The following is a 12,915-nucleotide window of genomic DNA, read 5'->3' as shown; positions in this document are numbered from 1 at the left end:
GGTTCGGTGTGGGTTGGTTCAGTCTGGTTTGGTTTGGTGTGGATTGGTTCAGTCTGGTTTGAGTCTGGGTTGGTTCAGTCTGGTTTGAGTCTGGGTTGGTTCAGTCTGGTTTGAGTCTGGGTTGGTTCAGTCTGGTTTGGTCTGGGTTGGTACAGTCTGGGTTGGGGTGGCGGCTGCCTGGATCAGGTGTTTGTTCGGGGGCGGGGGCTCTCAGGTGCTGTGAGGGGAGCTGCTTGGCTCAGGTGCTGGGGAGAGGGGGAGGAGGTGCCTGGCTCAGGTGCTGTGGGCAGCCGCCTGCTGGGTGTGCCAGGCTCCCAGCGCGTCACTCCCGGCTCCGCTTTGCTCTCCATATCCGCCACCAACAACAACACATCCCCATCAGATCAACAAACATGGCTGACCCGCTTATCTGTGTGAACTCTGCTCATCCTCAGTGGCCCTGACGCGCGGGGTTTGACCTCTCTCTCACACACGGTGTGTTGCTGAGGGAGTGATGGAAAGCAGTGGAGGAGACAACAGCCCATCTCCGAGTGGAAGCGCCGGCTCCAACTCCTGGATGCGATCGTGGGACAACAGCAGCACTTTTTCAGCTTTAAACATCGGTAGGAAAATCTCCCCCCGAAACATTGAGCCTGTTGCTCGGGGTAAAATTGTGTGGGTTTTTTTGTGTGTGGTTAATTTTGGGTGTATTGCACACTTTTCCTTTGCTCTGCAATTATATCCAGTTTTACTTTCTTCAGCTTTCTTCGCTCTCTCTCTTTCTCTCTTTGACTTTGTCGGTGCTGTGAATGATTTCACTGGCATCCCCTCAACTCTTGCTGGGCTGGAGAGTCTGTCATCCCTCTCCCTTGGCCAGTCCCTCTTATTGGCAATTGCCAAACATTGACCCCCTCAAGGTAGACCCCCTATCCCTGATCCTGCATTCACCCACCACTCGAACGAGAAATGTGCCTCCACCATTCAAAGCCTCTGAATATCCTGAGAGGGGTGGAAACCTTGTCGGTATGTCCCCCTCTTTGCTTCTTTCGATGTGCAGAGGCCAGTTGTACCCCCCCCCCCCCTTTTGCTGGGACCCGTTAACACCACAGGATTGAGGGTGACACCTGGGACTGGATAAGTTACATTCCTGAATGATCAAGGAGCTGTGCAGTCCCTCGTCCTTTCTTGCAATTATAACATGGGAGAAAGTTCACAGAATAATTAGTTTTGATTTTTATTTGTTCTGTCTGGGGACCTGTGTTTTATCATCTAACCCCCATTTGTTTGTGACTATCCACTTAACATATTTGATCTGGTGTGGAGGTTGAGGAGTAGCACGTCAACTTTAACAAAGTCTTATTCTTCTAACTTTACCATATAATTGATTGAAAGCCTGGACATTCCGAAAGTATTTTGCTCACTCTTCATTATTGTTGAACATTGCAACAAAAGCATTTCGCTTGGTTCTGCAAAGTTAAATAAGAAGTTCACTGATTTTGTTTCAATCATGTATATTATAGATTATTTAAGGAGGGCTGGTTAGCTCAGTCGGAGCTTGGAATATTAAAAAAAAAATTTAAGTGCCCAATTCTTTTTTCCCCAATTAATGGGCAATTTAGTGTGGCCAATTCACCTACCCTGCACATCTTTGGGTTGTGGGGGTGAGACCCACACAGACACGGGGAGAATGTGCAAACTCCACACGGACACTGACCTGCGGCCGGGATCGAACCCGGGTCCTCAGCGCCATGAGGCAGCAGTGCTAAGCACTCTGCCACCGCGCTGCCCATGAGCATAGAGTATTAACAGTGTGGGTTCAAATCCCTGCACCAGATGAAGCAGTCCTCGTCTACTTGCCCCATTGAATCATGATTAGTAACCTGCTGATAGTCTCTGTGGATTTTCATTTTCAATTTTGTCCCCAAAATATACTTTATTCACACAAATTGTAAAGGTGCTTTGCATAACAGTTTTATATAAAGTGCAAAACAGATGTGTTTCTTCCAGTACAGTATGTGGCACAATTGCAGATCTAACTTACAACATTCATTTCATGTCAAATAAATGTTTTCCTCCAAAATATACTTTATTGAATTTATGAAAGTACATTACCTGACAGTTCAAAGTTTTTTGTTTTTTAAATAAATTTAGAATACTTAATTAATTTTTTTCCAATTAAGGGGCAAATTAGCGTGGCCAATCCACCTAACCTGCACATCATTTGGGTTATGGGGGCGAAACCCACGCAAACACGAGTAGAATGTGCAAACTCCACACGGACAGTGACCCAGAGCCGGGATCGAACCTGGGACCTCGGTGCTGTGAGGCCATAGTGCTAAACACTGTGCCACAATTCAAAGTTGACTTAAAATGAAACTGCGATCAGTTTATTTCAATACAGGAAGACACACTTTGAGGTGTCTCGCTGTACTTACATTTACAGCCTATATTTGCAATATTCATTCCACTGGCGACTAGGGGCTTTTCACAGTAACTTCATTTGAAGCCTACTTGTGACAAGCGATTTTCATTTCATTTCATATCAAACAGAAACCCAAGGATTTTACACAGTTTCCAGCCTTGCAGTATCCTAGGGCAGGAGAACCTTAGACAGTGACCTTTCTCCATTGACTTTTCTGTAGCACTGACTCAAGCTTTAATGTGTCCCACTGCACTGGGGGCCGGTTTAGCTCACTCGGTTAGACAGCGCGGGTTCAATTCCCATACCGGCTGAGGTTATTCATGAAGGCTCCTTCCCCTTCTCAACTTTGCCCCTCACCTGAGGTGTGGTGACCCTCCGGTTAAATCACCACCAGTCAGCTCTCCCCCTCATAGGTGAAAGCAGCCTCTGGGACTATGGTGACTTTACCTTGCCTTTAGTCCTGGACCTTGGAATGTGCTATTCTGCAATACTCAGCCATCGAACAGCTCTTTGCACTGCAGGACAATACATTTTGGGCAGACTAAAGAGCCTCTTTTGCCAAGTTGATGGTCACTCAGCAGCTTAATGTTTAACTCTGTATGTGTTCATGGGAACAGTCCAGCGTTAAGGAGCTGCTTGGATGAACCTTGGCAAAAATCACTCCACCTTTGTGCCTGCTTTGCAAAGGCAGAGTCCAGAAGGAGGTGGACAACAGCCTCTTCCTCACTGCAGCCACCTAGAGGGCAATGTGCAGATGGGGTTCTCCGGTGTCTGGGCATACAGGAAGGATCTGACAGAGAGGACCTATCTCTCACTATCCATTCCATCTCAAATAATTCTATTTTCCAAAGATAACTTTGTACATAAAGTTTGTAAAAGTACATTACAAAACACTTTGAATTGACTACTACAGAAAGTGCAATAGAGTTCAACATTTCTCCATACAACACCACTCAACAGGTGCCTCAACACAATTTCAATATTCTGTTGTTGACAGTGTCAGTGTCAGTGTATGTCCCATGTCAGGCAGACAGTTTGAGGGGTTCTACTTTTGCGTTCTGTGTTGTGCACCGTTTCTAGCCTCTCTGTGTACTATGACTGAACAATTTTCCTTTCTCAGAGTTACAAAGCCAATGCGTCGAGTGGACAGGACAAGCCCTTAATCCATTTCCTCGCTTGCTCCAAAATCTAATTCAGGGTCCCCACAAAAGAGTCTTACTGGATCCAAGCTGACCAGAGCAGGCATTGAATCTGATCCCGGGCTTGATCTTAGCCAAACCTGGACTGAACAAATTTTAAAAAAAAATTCAAAAAATATACTTTATTCAGAAAATCTATCATAAACATTACAGAACGTTTCGAATTGTCTTGACTGTACATTTCCATCAGAGTTACACATTCCCTTGACTTTCTTCCATTCAATTTTGATAACATTATACACATATCGCTCTTTACGGACTGAACAAATGCCCATTCCAACTTTCTAGCTTCCTAGCCTGGAAATGCTAAATTCCATCATGTGCCAGGTGCCTCATCCAAGGGCACACTCTTTATGGTGAGCCTAGGAAGTGTCAGAAGACTATTTGACTATGGAAGACATCACCAAGACTGGAAATTCTAGCCAGTTCAATTACTATTCCTGTTTCCCATGCACGGGAATACTGAGGTCAACCATCGCGTTTGTACAACGCCAAGATCAACTAATGTGGTACAGAGCGATGATTGAATATAGGAGTTTCCCTGGCCTGTGAGCTGATTCCATAATGACCATATCACTTACGCACAGAGCCTTTGCGAAATTCTATCCTATCTATAAATATAGTGGTGATAAATTATGAGGCTCTTTTATTATGATTGGACACACTGCACCTTCAGTTTGTAAAAACAAAATTACAGGGCTCTTGAAAGGCAATTCAGGCTCAACAATACTTCTTATGATAAATAACATCAAAAATCATATTTTATTGACAAACATTTCATGACTGTATGTAGGATAATGACATGCCAGGTGAACCTTTAGATATTTATTACAAACAAGGTGCTCACAATGAAATTGGTGTCACTCTGTTGAGTAATTGCCATATTTAGTGGCTATTTAATATGCTTGCAGAATATGTCGTAAATGTCAAATTGCAACATTTGTCACCCTGAGGATTCAGGGTAAACCATTTCGGACAGAGATAAGGAGACACTTCTTCACACAAAGAGTGGTGAGCCTGTGGAATTCATTACCTCAGGAAGTAGTTGATGCTAAAACTTTGAATATATTCAAGAGGCGGCTGGATATAGCACTTGGGGAGAATGGGATCAAAGGCTATGGGGAGAAAGCAGGATTAGGCTATTGAGTTGGATGATCAGCCATAATCGTGATGAATGGTGGAGTGGGCTCGAAGGGTCAAAAGGCCTCCTCCTGCTCCTATCTTCTATGTATCGATATATCTATGTAATTAAAAATGTTTCAGTTGACTATTCCTAGTTTACAAACCAGAGTGATGTCAGGTTTTATCTCTGGTTTGCTTTGATTTAGCTAATCCTAGACTTTTGGCATCAGACAATTAGTGTGCATTGGGCGGCACAGTGGCACAATTGGGTGGCACAGTGGTTAGCACTGCTGCCTCACAGCAGCAGGGACTCTGGTTCAGTTCCGGCCTTTGGTGACTGTGTGGAGTTTGCATGTACTCCCCATGACTGTGTGGTTTCCTCCCACAATCAAAGATGTGCAGGTTAGGAGGATTGGCCATGCAAAAATTGCCCCTTGGTGTCCAAAAGATGTGCAGGTTAGGCGGGGTTAGGGAGATAGAACCATAGAATTTCTACACTGCAGAAGGAGACCATTCGGTTCATCGAGTCGGCACCGACCCTCTGAAAGAGTACTCGACCTAGGCCCAGTCCCCTATCCTATCCCTGTAACACCATATCCCCACCTAACCTGCACATCTTTGGACACTAAGGACAAATTCTAGTATGGCCAATAGGGTGGGGGAGTGGGCCTAAGCAGGGTGCTCTTTCAGAGGGTCACTGCTGACTTGATGGGCCTCCTTCTGCACTGTAGGGATTCTATGATTCTATAAAAACGGCGACTTGTTACAGATGAACATAAAATGCAGTGACATGATGACGCCATTGTACATGTTTATTGAATTGACTGTTGTCATGGTTGTGACCAGATGATTCATGTTTAGGAAATTCATTTGTGGCTGTTGGGATTTTTTTAATGTTTGTTCTGGAGCCATGATTTTGTTTGTCTCCAGCTATCGAGCTCATTTGAAATAACCGGAAATTAATATTAGGAATGAAATTAAATTAGAAAAGGCTGGAAACACTCAGTAGGTCAGGCAGCATCTATGGAGAGAGTGAGGAAGCTAACGTTTCAGGCTCCGAAAACATATCCCGCCTTTTCGGTTTTTATTTCAGATTTCCAGCAGCTGCAGTATTTTGCTTTGTTTAGAAATAGTCATGTCCCCCTCTAACTGGGTCCCTCATACCCCATTTTGAACAACTACTGCTGTCACGGCCAAACATTTTGTCCCATCAATAAACTTTTAACCAAAATCCCATCCGCCCATTCAGATAGGTAAAGATCCTGCGGCGTTATTTTGAAGAAAAAGGAGAGAAGGCATCCTGGGTGTTCTCTGGGTGATATAGAATATCTATCCTTCACTTCATGTCAGATTATTTGGTCATTGTCACATCGTTGTTTGTGAGGCTTGCTGTGCACAAATCTGCTGCAGATTTTTAAAACCTCTTTCATAGGATGTGTACGTTGCTGCCCATTGCCCTTGAGAAAGAGGTGGTGAGCCACCTTCTTGAACTGCCACAGCCAATCTGATGCAGGTACATCCACAGTGCTGCTGGGAAGAGAGTCCCAGCAACAGTGACTAAACTGTGATATAGTTCCAAGTCAGGATGGTGTGTGACTTGGAGGGGAACTTGTAGGTGGTGGTGTGCCCGTGCATCTGCTGCCCTTGTCCTTCTGGATGGCAGTGACTGCTGGCAGGTGCTGTTGAAGGAGCCATGGTGAGCTGCTGCAGTGCATCTTGTAGGTGATGCACGCGGCTGTTAGTGTGCACAGTGGTGGAGGGAGTGAATATATAAGATGGAAGGTGGGGTGCTGATCAACCTCCTGCTTTGTCCTGGATGGTGTTGCGCTTCTTGAATGTTGCTGGAGCTGCACTCATCCAGGCAAGTGGAGAGTATCCCATCACACTCCTGACTTGTGCCTTGTTGGACAGGCTTTGGGAGGGTCAAGAGGTGAGTTACTCGCTTCAGAATTCCCAATTTCTGACCTCCTGTAGCTACAGTATTTATATTTATGCAGTTCAGTTTCTGGTCAATCGTCCCCAAGATGTTGATAGTAGGAGATTCAGTGATGCTCATGCCATTGAAAGAAGATGGTCAGACTCCCGTTTGTTGGATACGGTCTTTGTTGGAACTCTTTGCCACAGAAGGCTGTGGAGGCCAAATCACTGAGTGTCTTTAAGACAGAGATAGAACATAGAAAAATACAGCACAGAACAGGCCCTTCGGCCCACGATGTTGTGCCGAACCTTTGTCCTAGATTAATCATAGATTATCATTGAATTTACAGTGCAGAAGGAGGCCATTCGGCCCATTGAGTCTGCACCGGCTCTTGGAAAGAGCATCCTACCCAAAGTCAACACCTCCACCCAACACTAAGGGCAATTTTGGACACGAAGGGCAATTTATCATGGCCAATCCACCTAACCTGCACATCTTTGGACTGTGGGAGGAAACCGGAGCACCCGGAGGAAACCCACGCAGACACTGGGAGGATGTGCAGACTCCGCACAGACAGTGACCCAAGCCGGAATCGAACCTGGGACCCTGGAGCTGTGAAGTAATTGTGCTATCCACAATGCTACTGTGCTGCCCTTAAGAACAAATAAATCTACACTATATCATTTTACCGTAATCCATGTACCTATCCAATAGCTGCTTGAAGGTCCCTAATGTTTCCGACTCAACTACTTCCACAGGCAATGCATTCCATGCCCCCACTACTCTCTGGGTAAAGAACCCACCTCTGATATCCCTCCTATATCTTCCACCATTCACCTGAAATTTATGTCCCCTTGTAATGGTTTGTTCCACCCGGGGAAAAAGTCTCTGACTGTCTACTCTATCTATTCCCCTGATCATCTTATAAACCTCTATCAAGTCGCCCCTCATCCTTCTCCGTTCTAATGAGAAAAGGCCTAGCACCCTCAACCTTTCCTCGTAAGACCTACTCTCCATTCCAGGCAACATCCTGGTAAATCTCCTTTGCATCTTTTCCAAAGCTTCCACATCCTTCCTAAAATGAGGTGACCAGATAGATAGGTTCTTGATTAATAAGGGGATCAGGGGTGTTGGGGGAGAAGGCAGGAGAATGGGGATGATAAAAGTATCAGCCATGATTGAATGGTGGAGCAGATTCTAAGGGCCGAGTGGCCTAATTCTGCTCCTATGTCTTATAGTCCTTGCCTGGCACATGTGTGGCACCTATGCTTTTTGCCACTTGTCAACCCAAGCCTGAATTGTGTCCAGGTCGTGCAGCATATTGACACAGATTGCTCCAGTATCTGAGGAGTCACGAATGGTACTTGAACATTGTGCAATCATCGGCGAACATCCCCACCTCTGATCTTCATCAAAGGCTGAAGATAGCTGGGCCTCGGACACTACCCTGAGGAACTCCTGCAGTGTTATCCTGTGGCTGAGATAATTGATCTCCAACAACCACAACCATCTTCCTTTGTGTCGGGTATGACTCCAACCAGTGGAAAGTCTTCCCCCTGATTTGACTCCCGTTTTGCTCGGGCTCCTTGATGCCACACTTGCTGGCTTGATGTCAAAGGCAGTCACTCTCACCTCCATTACGTTTCCTACATTACAACAGTGTCTACACTTCACAGTTACGTTATTGGTTGTAATGCTGTTTGGGACATCCTGAAATTGTGAAAGTTGCTAGGTGAACGCAAGATTTTCTCTTCTTTCCTTTCTCCTCTTCTCTGTCTTGCTTTCCCTTTCCCCACAGAACCTGAGAACTGGCTTATAAGTTTCCTGGAGAATTTATTCTTGCTAGTTTACCTGCAATAGTGTTATCTTATTACAGGTTGCGGACAACACTTGTGGGAATTCTCACCCACACAAACGTTCAAGAAATGGCACAGGAGAGGTACTAAATTCTCTCATCAACTGTGAGCTCTAATGAGTCTTTGAAATCGCTTTCAGAAGCAATTCCTGTCAATTTCAAAGATTATCATAGAATTTACAGTGCAGAAGGAGGCCATTCGGCCCATCGAGTCTGCACCAGCTCTTGGAAAGAGCACCCTACCCAAGGTCAACACCTCCACCCTATCCCCATAACCCAGTAACCCCACCCAACATTAAGGGCAATTTTGGACACTAAGGACAATTTATCATGGCCAATCCACCTAAACTGCTCATCTTTGGACTGTGGGAGGAAACCGGAGCACCCGGAGGAAACCCACGCACACATGGGGAAGATGTGCAGACTCTGCACTGACAGTGACCTAAGCCGGAATCGAACCTGGGACCCTGGAGCTGTGAAGCAATTGTGCTATCCACAATGCTACCGTGCTGCCCAATTTAGAGGAAGAACTCCTATTTGTATAGTGCCTTTCACAATCTGGAGATGCCCCAAAGGGCTTTACAACCTAGGAAGTACTTCCAAAGTGGAATCTATGCTGTAGTGTAGGAAAAGTACCAACTGAAAACACTAGTTGGTGTCCCTTTCTGTTATAAAAATCACAAGGTTTTTACAGCAGAGGAATTGTCCATTTGGCCCAACAGAACCAAGCTGGTGTTTATGCTCCAGATGAGTCTCTTCGCATCCCTCTGCATCTAACTCAAATCGGCGTATCCTCCTATTGCTTTTACCCTCATCTGTGTATCCACCTCGGCTTAAATGTATCTGTGCTTTTTGCCTCCACTATCCCCTGAGGTAGTGAGTCCCACATTTTCATCACTCTGTTTTCCCCTGAATTCCCGATTGAATTTATCAGTGACTATCTTATATTTATAGGGGAGGTGGTGGCGTTGTGGTATTGTCTTTGGACTGGTAATCCAGAAACCCTGGTGTCATGATATACACCAGCATATCATGGTGCAGATACACACACAGTGATGGACACACAGCAAGACCAACCAACACCCACAACACCGCAGCCAATCACCAGTTAGAGCACACGCACTATAAAGACAGAGGGCACCAGAGTTCCCGCTCATTCGGGATGCAGCCTCCCAGAAGAACAGAGCTTACAGCTTACAGCACAGGTCCTCACCAGGTGCTGAGTGCATAGACTGGTTCGGACAGGCATAAGTCTTTAGTTTAATCTCACATCGTGTTAACCCACGGTGAAAGTATGTTCAACAGTTTCTACCTTAATAAAATAGTGTTGCACTATTTTAAGTGTTGGTGGCCTGTTTGTGTTCCACGGATCCAGAACACCCAACACATCACCTGGGGTCCCGATTTGAATCCTACCATGGCAGATGGTGAAAATTGAATTGAGTAAAAATCTGGAATTAAAGATCAAGATGACTCCTCTGGTTCATTCGTGTCCTTCCGTGGAAGGAAATCTGCCATCCTTACATCAGGCTCCAGATCCACAGAAATGTGGTTGCCTTTTAAATGACCTAGCAAGTGAATCAGTTCAAGGGCAATAAATGCTGGTGATGGCCACACCCCATGAAAGAATAAAGAGATCTCTAATTTTTCCCTTTATCATCCGGGAACTGGGGTGGAGGACGTTGCACGCAGCGACCCCATGCATCCTCAAGCTGCATTGATTCAAGTTGCCTGCCTTTTTTGCGGCCTTGTGGAGTTTGTGGACCATGTGTATATAAGTTGCTTTAGACTGCACTCCCTTTTGTTGCACTTCAGCCCCTCGCTCCTGATCTATGAGCACCTGGTGCTGAGAGGGGTGGTGAAGGAGGAGGACCTCCTCGTGAACCTGCACCCGGCCTTGGCCAAACTAACAGGTCCAGGCAGCGGGCGACCAAGGTGGTTGTCCGCCCCAATTGTCCGCCCCTCTACCGCGGCTACATTTCCGGCCAGGTGTCCACTGGCATCGTCGCAGCCTTCCGTGCTCATTGGGCACCGCAGGGTCTGGGGTGCCTTAATCACATTTTAGTTTGATGTTTTAAGTTTCATTTGTGATTTGTTTTTGTTCAAAGCAGTATCCCTTCAAGGGGCTGCCCCTTTCACTTCATCCCTCAGATCGTTCGATTCAGTTTAATTGGTTTCATACAAAATAGTCAGTGTCACATGTAGGCCAGACTAGGCAAGGCCGGCAGATTTCCTTCCCTAAAGGACATTAGTGAACCAGATTACCACAAACGATAATAGAGATCATGGTCACCATCGCTGATGACTATATTTATTTTCCAAATGTATTAATTGACTTTAAATTTCACCAGCTGCTATGGTGGGATTTGAACCCACGTTCCCTGAGTAATAGACTGGGTCTTTGGTGGCATAGTGACACTTACACCATATCACTGTCTCCTCAAATCTCCTGATATCATTCTGAAAGGCCTAGCTCTGATTTAAAGTTTATGCCCCCTTGTCCTGGACTCCCCATGCGAGGATATGGTTCCCCCTTATGTCCCCTATTTAATCCTTGATGCAAAGTTTCAGTTCATGACCGGAACATGTCAGCAGTGAATAAGTTCACTAATCTCGCCAGCCTTGAGCTGTTTATATTGACAGCGAGACACTTGCAGAATTGCCAAGGCGGGTGTCAGACATCAGTCTAGGAATGAAGAACAGTAGGCCAGCCTACCAAACCGTGAAGTCACTGAGCATCAGTCCTGCTCACTCTGACCTAGGCATGCAAAACGTGGGATGGTGCACCTGCACCATGACAAGAAGCTCAACCACTTTCACTTGAGCTGCCTTTGGAAGCTGAAGATCAGATGGGTCAGGTCAAAATACCAGACACTGAAGTCTTTGCGAACCAAGCATCCACGCCACAGTGAGACAGTCACAACTGAGTTGGGCTGCTCATGGAGCCAGAATGCGTACCACTCGCTTATCAAAGTGAGAATCCGATGGCGAGCGTGAATCTGGGGATGGACACAGATGGAGGTCAAAGTGCGTCGAGGCCGCTCTCAAGGCTTCCCTCGGAAGGTTTGATATCGACTTTGTGTCCTGGCAGCAGCTCGCCCAGGACGGCTGCACCCATCTAAAAACAGAGTGGCCTCCTCTGAAAGCAAACACAGAGACAGAAAGAAAACACAAGGAGAGGGAAGCCTGAGTCATCAACTCGTTCAAAACTCCATTGTTTGCCGTATCCGGTCCTGTTTGCAGTAGAACCATCCCGGTGTGGATTGGCCAGAGCTGTCAGCCACACACCCAATGGCATCCTACCAAATGCTTCAGATGATGAACATGTTCATCTTCACATTGAGGGGTGAACAAGATTCTATTCTTTAATCATCTTCACCAGATAAAGGAAAGCTATATGTGTGAGGAGAAAGACTTCCAAAATCTCGTGTATGACTTCAGGATGTCCCCAAGTGCTTTACAGCCAATGACGTACTTTGGAAATGTAGTCACTATTGTAATGTAGGCAACACCCAAATTCATTTTCACTCCGCATTCTCCCAGGAAGAAAGAGATACCAGTTTATTTTTTTAAATATAAATTTAGAGTACCCAATTCATTTTTCCAATTGAGGGGCAATTTAGCGTGGCCAATCCACCTATCCTGCACATCTTTGGTTTGTGGGGGCAAACCCCACGCAAACACAGGGAGAATGTGCAAACTCCACACGGACAGTAATCCAGAGCCGGGATCGAACCCAGGTCCTCGGCGCCGTGAGGCCGCAGTGCTACCCACTGCGCCACCGTGCTGCCCTTACTGACCAGTTTAAATGTTGGTGGAAGGATAAATGTTGGCCAGAGAAAAGTGACTTCAGGTCTATGGTATCCAAGGTTTTCCACCAATGAGGAGTTTGACTTTCATTGTGTCTGGGTCTGCTGGTATCAGACAGAGATTTGTTGCTGTGATTAGTCAAAAGTATAGGCGGTGGGAAGTTATGTTGCATTTGTACAGGACATTGGTGAGGCCGCACCTGGAGTATTGTATTCCGTTTTGGCAACCTTGCTACAGGAAAGATGTTGTTAACTGGAGAGAGGGCAGAAGAGATTTACAAGGATGTTGCCAGGACTCAAGAGACTGAGTTACAGGGAGAGATTGGACAGGCTAGGACATTTTTCTTTGCAGCGTACGAGACTGAGGGGTGATCGTATAGAGGTGTATAAGATCATGAGAGACATGGATAGGGTGAATGCACTCAGTCTTTTTCACAGGGTTGGGGAATCAAGAACTAGAGGGCATAGGTAGGTTTAAGTGAAGAGGAGAAAGAATTAATGGGAACCTGAGGAGCAACCTTTTTACACAGAGGGTGGTACAAATGTGGAATGAGCTGCCGGAGGAAGTGGTCGAGGCAGGGTCATTGACAACATTTAAATGGCATTTGGAC

The 12,915-nt window shown here is 45.9% G+C and overlaps 1 protein-coding gene across 2 annotated transcripts in view; it reads left to right on the top strand.

Moving 5' to 3' along the window:
* Window positions 1-249: 249 nt before the first annotated feature.
* Window positions 250-12,915, top strand: part of LOC140424762 (uncharacterized) — a 104,838-nt gene continuing 92,172 nt past the window's right edge. The window contains exon 1 of one of the 2 annotated variants that reach the window (XM_072508143.1): window positions 250-602. In XM_072508143.1, the coding sequence (XP_072364244.1) occupies window positions 494-602 (109 nt within the window). In that variant the 5' untranslated portion in view covers window positions 250-493. The remainder of the gene's footprint in view (window positions 603-12,915) is intronic. The other variant, XM_072508142.1, reaches the window with a different exon arrangement.

This window comes from Scyliorhinus torazame, chromosome 6 (genome assembly GCF_047496885.1).
Source record: "Scyliorhinus torazame isolate Kashiwa2021f chromosome 6, sScyTor2.1, whole genome shotgun sequence".
In the NCBI taxonomy this organism is placed as follows: Eukaryota; Metazoa; Chordata; class Chondrichthyes; order Carcharhiniformes; family Scyliorhinidae; genus Scyliorhinus; species Scyliorhinus torazame.
This window is presented reverse-complemented; position numbering and strand designations above follow the sequence as displayed.